The sequence below is a fragment of the Vombatus ursinus genome, unplaced genomic scaffold, assembly GCF_900497805.2.
Source record: "Vombatus ursinus unplaced genomic scaffold, bare-nosed wombat genome assembly UNPS02015255.1, whole genome shotgun sequence".
Lineage (NCBI taxonomy): Eukaryota > Metazoa > Chordata > Mammalia > Diprotodontia > Vombatidae > Vombatus > Vombatus ursinus.
In genome coordinates, this window is record NW_020955033.1 from 30,004,413 (window position 1) to 30,025,174 (window position 20,762).

Consider the following 20,762-nt stretch of genomic DNA (forward strand, 5'->3'; position numbering starts at 1 on the left):
GGTACCACATCACACCTATCAGAATGGCCAACATGACAAAACAGGAAAATGATAAATGTTGGAGAAGATGTGGGAAAACTGGAACACTAATGAAGTGTTGGTGGAGTTGTAAAATGATCCAACCATTTTGAAGAGCAATTTGGAACTATGCCCAACGGGCTATAAAAATGTGCATACCCTTTGACCCAGCAATAGCACTTCTAGGGCTATATCCCAAAGAGATCACACAAATGGGAAAAGGACCTACATGTACAAAAATATTCATAGCAGCTCTTTTTGTGGTGGCAAAGAATTGGAAATTGAGAGGATGCCCATCCATTGGGGAATGGCTGAACAAGTTGTGGTATATGAATGTGATGGAATACTATTGTGCTATAAGAAATAAAGAACAGGCTGACTTCAGAAAAACCTGGAAAGACTTGCATGGTCTGATGCTGAGTGAAATGAGCAGAACCAAGAGAATGTTGTACACAATAGCAGCCATGTTGTGCGATGACTAATATTGATAAACTTAACCCTTCCTGGCAATACAAGGATCTAAGACATCTCCAGAGGCCTTGTGATGGAAAACGCTATCCACACCCAAAGAAAGAACTATGGAAGCCAAAAAAAAAAAAAAGCAGTATGAAAAAGATTCAGTTTCATAGAGAATCTTATGTGTTCTGCTGTGTGTGTGGAAATGTTCTTTTTGTGTGTGTTTAAGTTCAAAATTTTAAAAAGAAAAAATTCCAACTCTTCTGAGACGTCTTAGCCTCTGGGACTCTAATTTGTAGGTCTTTAATGGAGGCTCTATCTACCCAGTGTGCTGAAAGCTTTCCTCTACTCTCTTATAGTTTAAGACTCTTTCTGTTTACCATATCAGTGAGCCATCTCTTTTCTCTCATTCTCAATGGAACTCCTTATCCATTCCTCAATAATGTCTTTTACCAGGAGTCTCACATGCAAATCATTATTGATAACGTGCCTTAGCCCGCTCTTTTCCTTTGCCCCTTGAGTTGTCTGGATTTTAGTTCTACAATCATTATGCTCTGTGACTCACAACCACATAACATTCCCAGGAGAATACTGGTGTTAAAGAGATGGACTTTTGAGCAGTTTGGGATTATTAAAGGGATTGATAATCTAGCTGGATATCTTTCCCACATATTATGCTTCTTCAAGAAAACACATATATTGATGAACTAATAAAACAGGTTGCTCATCTAGTTGCATATCATAATCTAGATATGATATGCTCATTGTTACATGTAGAGCCACAAAAGCTGATCTTGGTATCATATCTACTTAGATTAATGCTCTAAGCTCTTATTTCTTCCAAGTTTCTTCCCTATAAGCAACTAGTAGCTGAGGCAGTTAGGTGGCACAGTACTGGGCCTGGAGTCAGGAAGACAAGTTCAAATCCTGCCTTAGACACTTATTAGCTGTGTGATCCCTGGGCAAACTTCACTTCTGAATGCCTCAGTTTCCTCAACTGTAAAACGGGGATCATAATAGCAGAATTGTTGTAAGGATTAAATGAGATAATATTTGTAAAGTATTTAACACAGAGCCTAGCACATATTAGGTGCTTCACAAAGGCTTGTTTCTTTCTTTCTAATAAAAGGAACAACCAATGAATAAATTTTTTAAAAATTATTGTGTGCCAAGCATTGTGCTAAGCATTGGAGATACGAATGGAAAAATGGAAACAGTCCCCAAAAGCTTACAATCTAATTGGAAGAGATAATACAGAAAAAGAAAGTTCTGGGGCAGCCAGATGGCGCAGTGGATAGAGCTCCCACCCTGGAGTCAGGAGGACCTGAGTTCAAATCCGGCCTCAGACACTGGATACTTACTAGCTATGTGACCCTAGGCAAGTCACTTAACCCCATTGCCTAGCTCCTCAAAAAAAATGAAAGAAAATTCAGCTGCAGCACAGATGTTATTGTTCAGTCATGTCTGCCCCATTTGGGTTTTCTTGGCAAAGACACTGGAGTGGTTTGCCATTTCCTTCTCCAGTTCATTTAACAGATGAAGAACTGAGGCAAATAACAAGGCAAAAGGAAAAATCAAGAAGCTCTAAGGATGCAGTGGTAGGAATGGCAAGACGCTTATATAAGTAAGCTAGATGCCAGCGACTGGGGATCATAAAGGAGAGAAGCAGGACAGATGCTAAGACCTAGTTGTCCTCCATGTCACTGGAAGAAATATAGTTTTTGATTTCCATCTGATTCAAACCCAGTGAGAAGTGGGCTTGGGTGTGGGTTCACTTTCCAGTTCAGTAAGGGAGAAAACAAAGAGGATGTAGCCCCCAATGGTAGCAAGTCTTCTAACTTCTCACCAATCTGGAATGTTTTCTTGGGCCTGGGGAGGAGAACGGACATAGAAATGGAAGAAGTTTGCTCAGAATTTACATTTGCAGAATAAAATCAGGAATGTGCATTAATGGCAAACATTCTCACTATTCTCTAGGAACAGAAGTTATTGAGTCTAAGTTTGTCCCTGGCCCTACTCTACTGTCTGCCCAGTGCCCACTCTAGGAGAACAGGACACAATAGGTTAATAATTTGTCCCTAGGATTAGCCATTGCTACTTGTAACCCTTGCTCCAAAGCCCATTGGTATGAGATTCTCTCCTTATTGATAGAGTAGAGGACTGAGAGAAATGATTATCAAATAAACCATTGTTAATATTGAGGAGATCCAGGATTTTTTCTCTTCCTATTTCCTCATTTGGGGATTAGGTCAAAGTTTAGTTCTCTGAAGGGCCGAGCTAATGATGAGATGAAATCTTGGGGGAGACTTACCCAGTTGGGAAAGCTTAGAACTGATCAAAAATTAAAGGGATTGTAGCCTAGGTGAATTCTGGCCCATTGTGTTTTAATCAGACAGATCTGAGTGGAGATGGATCCCCTTTGTCTGGACTGCTCTAGGTGAGGGTGGTCTGGGTAGAGATAAGTCTCTTTGTCCAAGACTGAGTGATCACAGTCAAGTCCCCCAGCCCCTCATTAGAATAGGTCTACTTCTCATTATAATATTCCTTCCCTCATGAATTGTTAACCAATCAGAGTTGATTGCCACCTCTTGGGAACACCCACTCTTCCAAGGATATATAAGAGTCAAGAGACCTCCAGGAAGGGCCTTTGGTTTAGGGGAGAAGGCCAAATGACCATCCTTTTATTAACTATTTGCTAGCTATAATTAATAAAATGATTAATTACCCAGAAATTATGTCTCTCAAACTTTCCATACATCACAAGAAGCTGCCCTGCATGAACCTTCAATAGTATCTTTTGGGACCCTCCAAGTAAGAGTTCCCTTTGTGTCCCCTTTCAGAACTCTTCAGGGCCAGTCCTCCTTTGGGACTCCTCAGTTTCTCAGTTTCCTTTGAGCATTGAGTTGGCTTCCAGCTTCAAGAGAAAAGGCAAAAGAAGCCAATTCCACTTGAGGTTATTGAAGGAAAAGAATCTAGGAAGCTATGAGAAGAGCAGGCAGTCTCCATCATATACCTATTTCCAGCTTGCTTCTCTAAAGGCTTGGGAGTTTCCCCTTTGGTGAGATTCAGAATCCTCTCTCTTGTGCTGAGCTATCTTGCTTCCAATGGGAGAGGTCCTTGATTCTGTATTGTCTAGTATATATTCTCCTATTTATACCTTCTCTGATTTTGCTACTATTTGGATAAATGGATTTCTTTGCTATTTTCTATGTGTATTCATTATGAAACTGGTATTAGGTTGAAAAGGGGTAAGCCTTGGATATAGAGTTTAGGGTCCCCCTTAGCTCCAAAATGACCAAGTGATCAGAAGTTAGATGGAACCCAATCGTATTCCCTGTAATATTTAAGGGAATAGATGGATATACTTCTAGTGTGGTACCATCTTCTCCTCTGAGGAGGGAACCCTTAGTCCCAATTTCTTGCTTCCTCTCTTGGCTAGAATAAACATCTTGCCTCAGAAACACCCCTAAGCTTCTTACTTACATTCCATCTCTATGCAGAACTCTTTCCAAGAAGTAAATCTCTTAACCTGAAGCACTGTGGGAATGCAGCTGTCCTCTTTCCTAATGCTTCCCACTGTTAGTATCTGCCCTCCCAGGATGACTGCTTAATTTCTGTGTAGTTCATATCTACTTATCTGGGCACATATTGTTTCCCATATTTCATTTTTGTCATTGTATCCTCAGCACCTGGTAAAAAACCTATAACAAAGTAGATAATTAGTAAATGCTTTATCAATTGAGAGACATGATATCCTTCAACATAGCTTATTTGCTTTACTTATCAACTTTATATAAGCCTTGACCCTCTGGACTCATATGAATCAGGTCTGATTTTAGGGGTTGCCTAAAAAGATCAACATCTCTTTGTTATACTAACCTTCCCCCTGCCTCTCACCCCCACTCTACTCTGAGAAAATCACAAAACAAAGCTCTATCCCTTTTCACTGACTGTCCTTTAACCCTGAAATGCTCCTTCCTCTCATCCTGTTGGTTTTCCTAGCTTCCTTCCGCACTCAAGTCCTACCTTCAGCAGGAAGCCTTTTCTTGTCTCCCCCCTTAAAGTACCAATGTATCTACTCATTCAAGGTTTAAGGCATGTCTCAAGAAAAGCTCTGCTCTTCCCTGACTTTGTATTCTATGACCTGTTTAACACAACTACTATAACATAATTTGTTATTTCATTTCATTTCAACCTCAGTGGTCCCTCAGTCAAAAAGAGGTGAAGGGTTAACTAGAGATTCATTATAAATGTACATTAAGAGAGTCCAACCTCATCCTAAATGTTAGGAATTTCTAATCCTAACTTCCTGTTCCAAGGTTGGAGCAATTGTAATTGTGATAAACTTCCTAAAGCCAAAGAAGAGGGAACCATTGGACCTTAGCAACTATTATATTGCCTCTTGGCTTAAAACAAGTTAATTATTAATAGGATGTTAACACTATATCATTCAGAAAGAGTATCTTGCTTATTAATTTTAATACATTTACACAAAATGTTTCTAAATAATCAAGATGAGGGAAGGATTGTACATAAGTTCAGAACAAATCAGATCTATATCTTGCCACTGGACCCAGATGACTCTGGAGGAGAAAGTGAGGCTAGTGACTTTGCATAGCCCTCTCTCACTTAAATCTAATTCACTTGCAAGTCATAGCATCACCTTCCTGATCCTCTTCAAGATCTCTCTGAGAATAAGGACAAACATCTTCAGTTTATCCGTCATTTCTCAAGATCCCCAAATTATGGTGTGATTGCAATCACTACAGGATAGTCAGGGAATGGCATTTGCTTCCTTCCTTTTGATTTTGGCCTGACTTTAAGTATTACAATTTAATATCAGAACATTTAGAAAGAAAACTTCTTGGAAGAAGGTTCTGGGAAGAAGGTGTATTTTTCCCTCTGGCATCTAGCATAATGCCTTGGATTCGTTCACTTTCTTGACAGCGAGCATTTATTAAACGCTTACTACATGCTAGGCACCGTGCAAAATGCTAGGGACACAAAGAAAGACAAAAAAGAGTCAGCCATCAAGAAGCTCACATTCTATTTGGAGGGGAGACAAGAAGCAAACAACTATGTACATTCAAGATATATACCGGGCAAATTGGCAGTAATCTAGAAGAAGGGAGGTGACTGGGAAACCCACCTTGGAGAAGAAATTTGAGCTTTGTTTTTAAAGACGCTAGGCTTGGGAAAGCCAGGAGCCTGGAGGTGAGGAGGGAGTGCATCTTAGGCTTGGGGGTCAGCCTGTGAAAAGGCACAGAGAAAAGCTAAGACAAGACAGAATTCTCGGTTATGCCTCAGCCCTGCTTCAGACCTTAGCCTGAGCTATGTTCCCTGACCTCTGGAAAAGCTGATAGATGCACAATGATAAAAATCAGGTTCAACCCGTTTAATGTTGTTCTTGACAGAAATGCAGCTTGGTGTGGTGAGAAAAAGCACTTCGTCAAGACCTAAGTTCAAATCCAAACTCCCACACTCAACTGTGTGAGCCTAAGGCAAACCCCAACTCTTCAGAGTTGGAAGAAAACTCGGAGTTGGAAGCGACCTAAGGTCGTTAAACCGACCGACTAATGGAAGGGGATCCTGTTTCCTGGAAGCAACCCTGACGTCATTTATACGGGAGGTCCAGGGTGACTCAGAGGATGTAGGTGGGACGTTTTGGAGTTTTGGGGGAAGCGTGGAGGGAGGGGGTTGGAAGGTGACAGCCTCCACCTGCCAGCTGGGGGACAGCATTTCCTCCTTGTAAAGGAGAAGACCCTAGCTTTCTAAAAGCAACGAGAACCAAAAGCTAAAGGGAAATTAAATTATTCATGAAAACTCCCCTTGTCGTGATACCTCTTCCTTTTCTAGGGAAAGAGAGAAGTAAACTATGATTAGTAATTAGTTGATAAAGTACTACTAGTACTTTTAGTACAATAGTGTTTTAAGGTTGGTAAAGGTTTTATTTACATAGATGAACTAACTGGAGACAGAGTAAACAAGTCTGACACACAATCCTGACGTCCAAGCACTTTTCTGCCCCAGGCAGTTCGGCACTAAGAGGATTAAAGGTGGGTGGGTGTGGGGGGGGGAGAGAGGGAGAGAGAAAGAAAGGCAGCTCTGCGCCTGCGCAAGACCACCTATGAGGTAATAGAACGAGACTTAGAGGATCACGTGTATCTCTATGCAAACATTCTCTTCTACTTCCCTACAAGGACATAGACTGCGTGGCCCTGCCCTTTGTTGAGCTTTGGAATGTGAGGTAAGGCCAATGCCTGGGGCCAGAGTCGACCATCTTTCCAAACAACTAGGGGAGGAGAAGAACTAAATTATGACGGCTAACCCCGAGGAACCAAAGAATTTCACTTAAAAGTAATATCACCAAGCACCGTCATTCATTGCTCTGCATACTGTGTCATGCTTATTACTTTTCCTCAATCCACTTGTTGTCTTTATAGCTTGATGCTGTCTATCCTTCCCCTCCTTTTCTCATTAGAAGGGCCCCACTATTCGGCAGAAAATGGAGCCCAGCCCGAAGTTCCTTCCGGTTTGTGCGTCGGCGCCGGAAGTGCCGGGGCTCGCGGCTGATTCCTGGGCAGTAGTGAGCTGAGTGGATTGTAACGCCGAGTAGCCGCCGTCTCCTCCCTCATCTCCAGCCTTGTTGCGGGGCGCGTTGTCGTTTGTCGCCGCCATTCTTGAGTTCTCAGCCGCCGCAGGTGAGTGGTGCTCGCGACGCCGGTAGCACCTGCGTCCCGCCAGAGCCCTTCCTAGAGGGACGACGCCTGGAGGGTCGGCAGGGCTACCCCGCCCCTCCCCCAACTCTGACCCCGCGGGGTCCGGGGAAGGGGTTGTCCTAGAACCCCGCCCGGCACCTTCATCTGGGAAGATTGCAGCTGGAAGCGAGGCTCAGCTCGCCCCAATCCAGACTTGGTTCTGAGGGGGCTCAGCCCTGAGGGAGTGAATGGTAGGAGGGGGTCTCCGGGGCTGACCCCACGGGCCTCCTTGCGGTGGCCGGCCCGAGCTCCTTCTGGGCCGCAGACCTGTGCATGAACTGGGAGGTTCTGTACCCGTCTGGGAACTTTTAACAACACTTTTGCTAATTGCATTTCAGTGTACTTGTTTTCACTTGAAATTTTGAGTACTGTATTTTGTGCATTTACACACATTCTGAGGAAGGGTTCTTGGGCCAAAGCGGCAGAGGGCGAGAGGGAGGTGGTTCTTGAAACAAAAAAGGTTAAGAACCCTCAATAATTATTCCACTTTGGGAAGTTTTGCCTTAAGTTCCGGAGCCCATTCTATAGTTGGCTTGCTTTTTGGGACATAGTAATTGAGGGCATTCTGTAGATTGTGACTCAGTACGACTTTTTGAGCTTGTAGAGAGCAGTTTAAAAATCTTACGGTTGTGTCTGGGATTTCCGACAGATCCAATATTCAACAAATGTTTGTTATAGGCTAAATTGTTTGCTTTAAAAAATTAAGCTGGTTGTTAGGTACGTTTTTTAAATAGCTTATTTGCAGGAACCTAGAAGGGGATACACACGAGCGACTTGGTTTCTTTTTCTCATCTCTTAAATGCACAAGGAACGGGGTAAAACTGCAAGAGAATGGAGATTATTCTTAAAGTTACTAGTCTAGGTGAGATTTATTTTAAAAAAAAATGCTGGACGTGGGCACATTTAGCAAACTTAACTTTTTAAAGGTAGTGTTGAAGATTAATGCCTTTTGCTTCAGGAACAGTCCCAGTTCTGCAAATTGCAACCAAACTACTTTAGATAAACTTAACCACTGGTGGGGTGTGGCAGTCAAACTAACCCTGCTTTGAAAACAGGAAGTTAAAATAGAGTAGCACTGTTGGAAACCAAGCAGGTATTTAACTTTTGGAAAATGGGACTGAAAAAAAATATTAGCACAGCCAAATTGGAAAACTAGTCAGCAATAAAGTAAGAACATATGTAGACTAGTTTGAAACGTTACAGATCTAAAAATAAACTGTCTCAAAATATGTTTAGCACTTTGTTACTGCACAAAATAAAGTTTCTTGTTTTCTAGCATATAAATTTTTTTTAAAGTTATCCAACTTCTAGATTTTGTGTACAATCATAATAATTATCAGGGTGTAGCAAAAGAAACACTGGTGGGTTTTTTTTTTTAATGCTACAACTTTGGCTTTAGGAAAATGCATTTTGTACCTTGGCAAAATAATGCTAGCTATAGAAAATATAATTTTAAGTAGGCCATTTTCCATTTATATATTGCAGTTTGTAATCACTTCATAGTTCTGTGGTTACTTGTGGCAAGCTGATGAAAAAGGTGACTTAATTCTTTAGGGATGAAATGGCCTGTGATTACTTGAGTAGTTCAGGAAGATGCCCTGTAGCTTGTTAGACTCTGGATTCTCTAACATTCTTAATAATGTCATGATACCTTTAGGATTTAGAGATTAGAGATCGAGTCCAGATCCCTCATTTTATAGATGAAAACTTCAGAGAGGTTTGTTGACTTGCCCAGGAGTTTCACATGCAAGAGCTTTGATTCAGGCACAAGTCCTCCTTCAGAGCCAGTGTTCTTACTACACAATGCCAGCCTTTTTAAAAAGTTTTTATCTTAGTGACTCCCAGTTTTCTCATGTCAGATTTGAAAACTCAGATAAGTTACCTTTTCTCAGTCTCTCTTGAACTCATTTTAAATCAGCCTGTGCTCTATGGATTACCTGGAGATTGATATATTTTCATTAACATCCCTGAGGGCAATTTGGAAGCCCCTGGGTAAGGGGGAAAGCTTGTAAAGATTCCCTTAATCTCACTGTTTCTAGTTATACCTAACCTAGAATGTCTCCATAAAAACTCTTTTAAAATGTTCAAAATTAACCATTTGGGGATGCTGGGTGGTACAGTGGTTAGAGCACTGGGCTTGGAGTCAAGAACACCTCAGTTCAAATACTAGCTTGAGAACTGCGTGACCCTAAGCAAGTCACTTGACCTCTTTTTGCCTCACTTTCCTCACCTGTGAAAAGGGCATAATAATAGCAGTTACCTCCCAGGGTTATGAGGATCAAATGAGTGTAAAGGCTTTTGGCGCATAATAAGCACTATTTAGATATTAGCTGTTATTATTCAATTTTCTGTTTATTTTTATTAGCCTTTCATTATTCATAACTTTTAAGCCAAAGTATGGCTAATACGCAAGCAGTCCTTTGTATTATAGCTGTGGTTTGTTGAACTTCCCCCTATCCTATCCCACCAGAAAAGGAATGCTTGCAGATTATGTGAGGCCTTTAAAGCTATGTTTACAAATGATGGGGAGGCTAGGTGGCATAGTGGATAACATTCTCAGACACTTAATGGCTGTGTGACCCTGGGCAAGTCACTTCACCTGTTTGTTTCGGGTTCCTCATCTGTAAAATGAGAATGGTAATAGGACTTACCTAAAAAGGAGTCTGACGAATATCAGATGAGATAATGATTAGCACACTGTCTAGCTCGTAGTGCTATATAAATGTTACTATTATTAATAACTTTCTGTAGCCAAATTTATACTTGCTTGTTGAAAAGTTTAATTAGCTTAACTTGCAGAGAGTTATGCCTATGACCGAACGGCAGGAAGATCCCAGAGAATATAGACTGGATTTAAAAATGAAATCCAGAGGGATGGGGGGAAAGGCAACTGATCTCAGCTTTTCAACTTGATGTAAGAGGCATTTAGGAGCCTTTTACTTTGTTGAAGGTAAATATGGGGCTCTGATTGGCATGGGGAGACTAAACATGGCAAGGCACAACAAATTAAAGGCAGTGAAGGAAAACAGTCCTTGCCAGCCATCTCCTTTTTTTTTCCACCTTCATATGTGAACACCCCTCGAGTATCTTTAGAGAAAAATGTTTTTTGATAAATATGATGGCAGAGTTTTTTCTTTAATTTTTGCTTGGCGCTCCAAAAAGTTCTGAAGCTGTGTTTTGAATTTCAGTATCAAGTGTACTTATTTGCATGTGAGCATAAAAAATACATTCCAATTCAGGTACAGATAGCTTTTTCTGAATTTTTAAAATTTTGGCTTAGCCATACAATTCTGTCCTAATATGACAAGGAGAGAATTTATTCTCTTGTACTACACCAGTAGAAATCCTTGCTAACCTTTCAGGTCTACACAGGAAAGAAGTTCCTGGCTATACTTGGACAACATAGTAAGCATTCTGCTGTGTGAAATTATTAGTTATTGGATATAGTCAAGCATTAGCTAAAAGTATTTTAGAGCAGGAAAGAGACTTTAGCAATCTACCCCCATAGAAGAGATTGTATTCAAAGAGGTTAAGTGACTTCATGAAAGTCTAAATAGCTAGTTTGTAGTAGAGCTGGAACTAGGACCAAGAACTTTTCACTATACTACAATAGACAGAAAGTACTGTCTCTTCCAACTCTGAAATATTTTTTTCCCAATTAAGAACCAATTGAAGCCTCTATAACCATAAAGCTTTTCTGGTTCAAGGTGACTTCTCTCTCTCTCCTAAACTAAGTACCATTCATTTGACCATAAAGCATGTACTCCCCTGTGATATCTCTTGTGTTTTTGTCACCTTTAAATTTTTCACATAATTGGCATGATTATAAAGTAATGCAAAAAATAGTATTCTTTTATAATTACATCCAAATTTACACCTTTGTTTCAATAGCCGTTCAATAAATTTCTTGATTCTAAGACCATGCCTTACATTTGTTAATTATATATAGTATGTGAATGAGGATTCTATGGGAGGTCAAAAAAAGCCTTTTCATGTGAAACTTGCTCAGTTTTTGATAGTTTTCAAACTACTTAAGTTTCTTTATCACTTGTCCTTGGAGTAGCAGACTAAAATAGAGGAATAAAGTAAAAAATTACTATTTCATTATCAACAGGTAGCAAGTTGTATTCCACCAAATTTGTTCACATCTAAACTTACACACAGATCACTCAATTTTGAGAAGAGTCTTTTAGTTTTTCATCATTTTCATAGTTATTTTAAAATAATTTTTAGTTTTAAAACAGATAGGTAGGTGGCACAATGAATAAAGTGCCTGGGCAAGTCATTTAACCTGTTTCCTCATCTGTAAAATGGGTAATAATAGCACCTACCTTCCAGGATTGTTGTGAGGATCAAATGAAATAATAATTGTAAAGTGTTTATCACAGTGTCTGGTAACATAGTAAGTGCTATGTAAATATTAGCTATTATATTGATACTTTGTGTTTTTACAACACCAAATTTCCCAATACTTCTCTCCTTCAAACCTCAGATAGCAATCTCTTTTAACAAGAAAGAAAAAGAGGGAAGGAAATTGAACAGTTCAGGAAAACTAACCAAATATAGAAAAAGTCTGACATTACCTGTGGTACATTCCCTCACTTTTAAGCTCCACTTCAGTATCTCATTATGTGGAGGTAACCCTTATGCCAGAAGAGGAGCAATGTATGTCTAAAAACACTCTAGTTAATTTAATGTCTCCAAAAAATTGATAACATTTTTAAAAATTTTAAAGGTTTTTTAAAATTAAGCTTAGTTAAGTTTTAGGATTTTGTTTGAATAAAACTAGTATCCTTTGTGATTGAATATTTCATAGACATTTCTCTTAGAAAATACAAATGAAATCTCTTGGATGCATACCCTAATGAAATGTGCTGCTCACCTCTGTGGGCTGGTATTAGATTATATATAGCGGCAGGAGAACTAAATTCAGGAACTTGAAAAAACCGGTATCGCAACACTTTTTGGTCTAGAACTGGAGTGGGGAAACCTTAAGCCTCATAGCTACATCCCTTAATAAAAGGATTTGTTCTGTAAAACTTGGACTTAGTCAAAAGGCTGCACACCGAAGACCTGGAAGGCCACGTGTGGCCTCAAGGCCGCAGGTTCCCCATCCTTGGTCTAGAAAGAATGCTGTGCATACCCTAAAAAGCATGATGGTTGTGGATTAAATATACAGACAAATCTTGGAATATTTGAAATTGGAGGTACCCCTTAAGGTTTCAAATAAGCAAAATTAAGATAGATAATATTGCTTCAGTACAGAGGGGTGTAAAAAGTAAGAACAAGTACTGGCTGAAGCTACAACTTCAATTATAGATAAATTTGAACAGATTAGGACAACTAGAGGTCTGGGGATGATGAGTAATGGATAAATTTGCACTTAGCTTTTCAGTCTGTCATGGCAAATACCATACTTTACCACAACATTGACCCCTGGTATGTGTGGTATTTTGTTTTATGACATTTTTATGTTAAGACTCTGAAATGAGAATCTAAGAAAACAGTGAGGGTTATACTTTTATGAATTTAGTGATGAAACTGTAATAGGGAATGTAAGTAACCAAAAAGAGAAAGAATTGATGAGTCAGTCATGGGAGCCATCTGTTCAAAGCTAATATAATAAATAAAAATTTTTCATTGCTATGCTAAACACTTCATTTATAGAAAGAAATTTATGGCACAGAGATCTAGGTGATAGTTCATTCTTTGGAGTCCAGGGATTTATTTTTAGTACAGAGGATAGTGTTTTTCAGTGTCATAGATGAATGTTGTATATGGAACGTAAGTTTTAAAATTGTTATACTGGTCAGTGGATGAAATCAGTAGTGGCTATTTGTAGATGTAGCTAGAAGAATATAACTCATTACAGAGTCCCATTCTTTTTAGCCACAGCTTTTGCAGATTACTAGCCGGATCTCAGCTCAGCCATGGTACAGTAAAATATTTTATTGTTAAATGGTTGTGGGGCTTGTAATAACTATATAAGCCAGTTTTAGGTTCTTTGAGAGGCAGAATATTTTAAAGGAATTATTGCTTTTGTTGCCAAAGATCAAACTGTTTGTTTTATTCCTGGACACTTAAATTTTAGTTGTAATATTTCAGTGTGTTTCAGTTAAGATTGGTAATTATTTTCATATCTATCTTTATTGATAATTTGTATAAAATTTATTTTACCATGTGTGTATTTGTTTTATTTTTTAAAAAATCAACTACCTAGCTATTATGAGTGATTTCCTGTACTACAAGTTAAAGTCCATTGGCAATTCAGGCTTAAGGGTATTTGGCAGTAGGAAGTACTGGGTGAAAAATCTATTCCTATAATTGTATTTCACAGCTACTCTATACCCTTATCTTTCTTCCTGCCCTATAAAGCAGCAGCTATATTAAAGAAAGAGAAGAAAAGTCTCTGAAGAGATGGGAAGAACACCTTATAATAATTAACATTACTACTACCCTGTGTCCCATGAAAGTTTAACTTTTAAAGTGTAAAACTGGCATTGATGCCCTAGTAGTTAGGTACATTTCTTTACAGCCATTGTACAGTTTATTTGTTGAGTTTTTCACTCTGGTGGCTTGTTAAATGTTTGGTGGGGGTTTTTTTTGTTTTTTAATTAAGGAAATTGGAATGTCATTTCTGTTAAAAGTCCACAGTAGTGCTGTGCATGTCTCATCAGTTTGATGTCAGCTTTGAATTTATCACTTTGGTGTTTGTGAATTATAAAGCCCAGGTCTTTTGGAACCTACCTAGAAGCCCAGTCAAAAAACAAAACAAAACACCCCAATTTTTTTTTTCAATTCTTTACCATTTTTATTTAAAGTTTTCGGTTCCAAATTCTGTCCCTCCGTTCCCTCTCTCCTTCCTGAGACAGTAAGCAATCAGATATAAGGTATAGATATATAATTATGTAAAACATTTCCTTATTAGTCATCAAAAAAACTTTCTTAAATATTAAGGGTGACTGGTCTCAACAGTATGAATTCTGGTTTCTCCCTCAGCACAAATGCATAACTAAATAATAAGTGTATGGGTTGTAGAAGAAAAGGGCCCTAGTGATAGTGACTTCAGATAAAGATATCTTGCTAATCGAGGCATGAATATAACGGTATATTCTTCATATCCTTTACTTTTTGGAAGTTCTTCATTTGTCATATGTTGTAACCTGTTCACACCAACCCACCAGGTGCTTCTTCATTTCCCTTTCCATGATTTGTAGAATAGTAATGATAAAAAAAAGGTCATAGGAACATAAATTTAGAACTGGAAGGGACCAAAGGCCATCTAGTCCAACTCCCTCCTCCTTCCCCCACCCCCCAGTTCCAAGTGATTAAAGGGGCTTTGCAATAACCTGAAAATAATCCAGCCTGCTAACCCTCCTATTTAGTTCTGCAGCCAACAGGTACTTATTCACTTATGTAAGAGAATGTATGATAATACATATAAATTTTAAAAAGATGGACAGGTTATGTGGTGAAGGATTACAGATAAGCTATTCATGTACTCCTCTGTTAAGAAGGTCTTCCTCCTTATCCTTTCCCGACCTTCCCAATTTATGAGAGAACATGGACAAGAGTCACAGAATGGATAGGTATAGATGGGTTGCGATCTTTATCACTGGAAGAAATCAAAATCAATGAGATCACAGATTCATTTGAGTCTTGATCAATTTACCAGTAAAGTGGCTCAACTTTTAAATTCTTTTAATTTAGGTTGTGTTCTTGTGTTTTTAATTTCTTTTTCCTCGCTAGGACGTAACAGTCAACATGTCAAGCAAAAGGGCAAAGACAAAGACCACCAAGAAGCGCCCTCAGCGTGCAACTTCAAATGTATTTGCTATGTTTGATCAATCACAGATACAGGAATTCAAAGAGGCCTTCAATATGATTGATCAGAACCGGGATGGTTTTATTGACAAAGAAGATTTACATGATATGCTCGCTTCCTTAGGTAACCATGGATTATTTTTTTTTAACTGTTTTACATACACACATTATAGAGTATCTTAGAATGTTTTGTATAATAAGTTTTAAAATACTAAAACGATTGCAGTACAGTAGTAGCCACTGAGGGTCAAACCAGGTCTTAGAAGCTTGGAACAACCAAAAGCAGCTTTTGGAACTGTTCTCTAGAACCTCATGATGGAGGTAAGATTATTAGCAAAATTTTAAGATGGACCTCGCCACTAGCTTATTACCTTATTTGAGATATACGGTTTATAATTATTAAGCACCTACCTAGTTTTAGTGTTCAATAAATGTTCCATACTAGATGCTAGGAGTACAAAGATAAAAAATGACACAGTCTTACTGTCAAGGAATTTACATATTAGTAGGAGGATAAGATATACATAAACTATAAATTAAAATGTAATAAATGCAGAGATTCAACTTGAGGATGGCTAGGAAGACTGAATAAACTCAAGGTAAGAGATTTGAGGTATTTAATAAAAAGCTGAGATTCAACTCATGTCTAGACTTATAATCAAATGTTCAGTACACTGAGAATACCAACTATTAAAAATTTTTGGCATTTTAAAGCCAAAGATGGGGGGAAATAACCAGTATTGTTTTTAAAAAGTAAGATTTATATTTTATTTGAAAGGGCTTCATAAATGTGAGTTAATTCTTTTTAAATGTGGACATCATTATAGGGAAGAATCCAACTGATGAATACCTAGATGCCATGATGAATGAAGCTCCAGGTCCTATAAATTTTACTATGTTCCTCACAATGTTTGGGGAAAAGCTAAATGGAACAGATCCAGAAGATGTCATCAGAAATGCTTTTGCTTGCTTTGATGAAGAAGCTACAGGTAAGAGACGCCTTTTAAGATAGCTGTACGGAAGTCTACATTGTAATCCTTTTGTAGAATTAACTTTTCAGTGGGTATTTCTTGAATGACTATCTATTTCCCAGTAATTATGGCAAGACAATATAAAGTGCTCTAAATTCTGACACATCCTCTGTTTCTACAGTAAATCTAGCCCTCTTATTTTAAAAATTATAAAGCAGTTATTGGCATCCCCATGTATAAGAAGCAAAAGAAGAGGAACACACCATATTGTAGTGGCATTAAGAGGACAAAAGTGTGCTTGCTAACTATTGACCACCAGACAAAAAGTGTGTTCTTAGGAGAGCAATTTAAACTGGTGGTGGCTTTTATTATTAATAGCAAAAATAGTTATCACTATATGAACTCTGGTTTTCATTTTGATGATATGAAAACCCTTCAATTTTTACTATCTTGAATTCTTTATGTGTAATTATAGGGAACTCAATTTTCAGTGGAAATTTTTTAACCATTTTTCCTAACATATTTCTTGGCCTCCTTACCCACACTCAGCCCATGTGGCTTCTGACTTTTAGGGTCACTTAAGCAAAATAACCTGCCTTCAAATTTTATCATTTCAAAGCCATTTTTAAAAATTATTTTTTGGATTATCCTCACTGTTCATTGACTCGTGTTAATTTTCACCTTCCCCATTTAGCCAAAGAATGAGAAGTTTAGAGCATGCCTACAGAAATAGGTTAGTAAAATTGGAGGACACTGGAAACAGAAATGTCAGGCAGCTCTTAAGTCTTCTAAGTACCACAAACCTCACACAATTTGACCGTTTTTGATGGATGGTGAAGGTGTCTTAAATTTCTAGAAATACAATTCCAGAAGTATGTATCTTTTTGTGTTTAGTAAGACATGCTCATTACTCATAGACATTTTGCGTGTTAAAAGATTCTCAGAATAGCTTTTTCCCATCCTCCACCCCCCCTAATCTTTTTGTCTTGTATTTCATAGGCACCATTCAGGAAGATTACTTAAGAGAATTGCTGACAACAATGGGAGACAGGTTCACAGATGAAGAAGTAGATGAGCTGTATAGAGAAGCACCTATTGACAAAAAGGGAAATTTCAATTATATTGAGTTCACACGCATCCTTAAACATGGAGCAAAAGACAAAGATGACTGAAAGGAAATGTCAAATTCATGCCAACAGTTGTTATTTTCACTTTGTTTATTTCTGAGACTTTCTGATACTGTTTGCATGTACTCAGCTTTATAGCTTTTGCCTCTCATGTATTTATTCCAAACCATTTGGGGTATACTTGCACCTCTGTAATCAGACTGGAAAAGGGGGTGGCGGTTATCACTTTTTAAAACTGAAGTAAAATAGAATTGGAGAAATTATCATTGACTTGTGAAAGCCTAAGGGGAAAAAAAATCTCAAATTTCTGGTTTAGCTGGATTTTTTTTACACTTTTTGTAATAAATACTTTTAAAATAAAGGTTGTAAACAAAGTATTTCCACTAAATACAGATATTAGGTGTATTTAAGTAATTTCTGAAAATAAAAAAATCTAGTGTGTTAAAATCTCAGCGGCCAAATACTTAGTTATAGCTTATGCATGAATCAGAAATTTCTTCCTCTGGAAGAGGTGTTAACTCCTCTATTCTTTATTCTTGTGCCAGATTAAAAATATTTCTGAGATGTAGTTCTTGTTCAAAACCTTTAGCTCAACAAAAACTAATCAGCTGATGGCAGCTTGGGCATTTATTTAGTACTATTCACTGCTTCCACAAAATATGCAGATAAAGTAAACTGTAGAAAAAATGAGAGTTACCTACTTGTTTTGCCTCCATCTCTAACTTTCTGTCTACCGCCACCATCTTTGTATTCCCAGTGCCTCTTAGCGTCCCAGACACTGAATAACTAACTGTTGAACCAAAAGTTAAATGAGTGCCATAAGTGCCATAACCTTATTTGTATGAGGTTTCCTTTGCTCTCTTCTAATTTCTGATTTACATTTGCATTGTTAATTTGTAGTGCTTGGGTAGCTTTAATCCTAACCGAGCTATGCCTTCCATTATGTATTTTGAACATTTGAGCCCTGCTTAAGTTCATAAAACAAGATTATTCCATGTTTAATTCCAAATTTGTAAATTTTTGTCAGAATAGTTGCCTAAATTCATAAAATTATCTCAATAGAGGATGAATCTAAGTGCCTTAAAATTGGAATTTTGTCTTTTTTTTTAATTATGGTTTGTGGCTGTTAGATTTCTTAAGAGGAATTTCCATATATATCTTTATTGAAGTATCTGCCATTTGAATGGAAAGCCTTTAAAGGTGTATTACATTTTATCTAATATTGCACAACACTTTGCACTGAATTATATAATGAATCCTAGGCCTTACATGGTCTCTTCTTCATCTCTACAGCACTGAGCAAAATACATATCCCTTAGGAAAAAGGTATATAAAAGTTTTTTAGCTCTACCGTATTTCAAGTTATAGCATAGTCCTGTATAAGTGTTGCGTAAACCATAATTTGTTCTTAGAGATATTGCTTCATAATTGAATTTGGCATGTTACATATATAACACAGGTGTGTTCTATTTAAGCACAAATATTTGTACTTTGATAAAATGAGGATTCTTTAAAGCCAGTGAGTTTGAAGCAAACAAGTCTGTGTCTGCTCCTAAGTTTTGTTTTAAACTTTTGAAATCATGAAATAAATTTATCAATTAGAAGAAATGGGCCTGGGTGTTGTGGTGCACTCCTGTAATCCTTACTCCTGAAGGAGTGCTAAGATAGGTGGATCCTTTGAGCTGGAAGTTCTGAGCTACGCTAGGGTGGCAGTGGATTAGGTGGTCCCATTATGTTCATTGCCAATGTGGTGAGCCCTCTGGCAGCATGTCAGGATGCCTAAGGAGGAGTGAACTAGCCCAGGTCATAAAAAACAGCTGGTTAACACTTTCATGCCAATGATTAATTCCCGTGAGTAGCTGCTACACTTCTAGCCCATTAAAATAAAAATAGGGAGTTCCAGTCTTCCCTCCCCAAAACAAGAAAAATACCATTCCAACCTCACAGGCTCAAGATCATGTGTGAAAAGGCTTTTTTTTCTATCTATTCTAGTCTTTGATGGAAGTAGGGTCCTTTACTTGCCTCAGTATCCTTGTTTTGCACTTAATTTGAATATAAGTGGAATCCTTTTTAATAACCAAATTATATCAAGCAGAAGTTGGATTAAAACCATGGAATTCTAGATGAGACTTAATCATATTGGGACAAACTCATTCATAATTTCTTTAGATTACAGATGCATAGTTTTGAGTCATATCACCATCCCTTAGTGATCACTCAGGGTTGTGCAAAGCAGGGAGCTGAAGGACTGGCAAGAGGGACTAATTTGCAAGATTCTGCTGTCATTATCTGTATACTCAGTATTCTGCTTAGTAGAAGTTTGATGCTTAAACATTCCTTGAATTCTCTGCTCATAAAATCCACAGCCAATAAAGTGTGTTTAAGTGGAGGATGTTAAGAATGATAATCATATGAAAAAAAAAATGTCCCCCCTTACCAAACCAGTGGCTTACCTGTTTCGGTAAATCTGAAAGACTTAACATCAGTATTAGTCTCTATAAGGAGGGGTGGGAGGGTTGGGATGTATGCCAGCTTTATCTACGACTGTCTATAGCAAAAGCTCCTTTGCCTCCATCAGTGGTCTCCATTTCAGAAAGCATTCTCCATTAAAGAACTAAACCTTAGGTTTAGCAACAGTGCTCACTGAATGAAACAGCAGCTCCAAATTTAGCAACTACAATCACTACAGAGAAATCAATTTGACTGACAACCAACAGCTTCCATGGTAGATTCCAAACCTTCTTTAGTAACAATCTCCAGTGGAAAATCAGCATCAGCTTAAAAAAAATTCCATTGGAAGAGACAAGCTTTCTTAGTCTAATGAAGCACCCAACATAATGAACCTTTAGGGTATCAGCCTCACGTGCCTGGCTACAAGTAAAACAGCTTAGATTCTGTATAGGGATCAACTTTTGCCTAATAAGTAGCCTGATGAGTCCTTGACACCAGAAATTATGTGGGATTAAGGAGATGAAAGCCAGCCAAGTGGTTCAGTGGATTGAGTACTGGCCAAATCAGGAAGTTGAGTTGTTTCAGTCATTTCTGACTCTGTGACCCCATTTGGGGTTTTCTTGGCAAAGATACTGTAGAGTGGTTTGCCATTTCCTTCTCCAGCTCATTTTACAGATGAGGAACTGAGGCAAACAAGGTTAAGTGATTTGCCCAGCTAGAACTGTCTGAGGCCAAATTTGAATTCAGGTCCTCCAAAATTGTGGCACCTAGCTGACCCACGGCCTCAGGGGTCAGGAAGACTTGAATTCAAATAAATTGAAGAAGGAAATTATGAACTGCTTCATTATCTAAGCCAAGAAAATGGCAAACGAGGTCACAAAGGGTCAGGACACAACTGAACAACCACCACAAAAGAGATGAAGTTTTGAGTGGGGGCCTAGGAGGAAGTAAAATCCAATGAGTTCTCTACACAGAAAAGGAAAAAAGCTATGGAATCTGACAAATTTGGAAAGACGACAAACGGGATGTGGGTGGGAAGAGGGAAGGAGAGGAAGATAAAATGAAAAACGGAGTCAGCTGTGGTAGGGCTTTTGTCATCTTGAAAAGAAATCTGGGAAGAGTGTCAAATGAGCAATGATGTTAAATATGTTATGGAA

At 38.2% G+C, this 20,762-nt stretch overlaps 1 protein-coding gene across 1 annotated transcript; it reads left to right on the forward strand.

The window, feature by feature from the left end:
• The first annotated feature begins 7,009 nt into the window (after positions 1-7,009).
• LOC114031852 (myosin regulatory light polypeptide 9) lies at positions 7,010-18,762 on the forward strand. The gene is made up of 4 exons (XM_027847018.1): positions 7,010-7,175; positions 14,982-15,180; positions 15,884-16,045; positions 17,027-18,762. The coding sequence occupies exons 2-4, from the start codon at positions 14,997-14,999 to the stop codon at positions 17,197-17,199; spliced, it is 519 nt and encodes a 172-aa protein (XP_027702819.1). The 5' UTR covers positions 7,010-7,175; positions 14,982-14,996; the 3' UTR covers positions 17,200-18,762.
• The last annotated feature ends 2,000 nt before the right edge of the window (positions 18,763-20,762 follow it).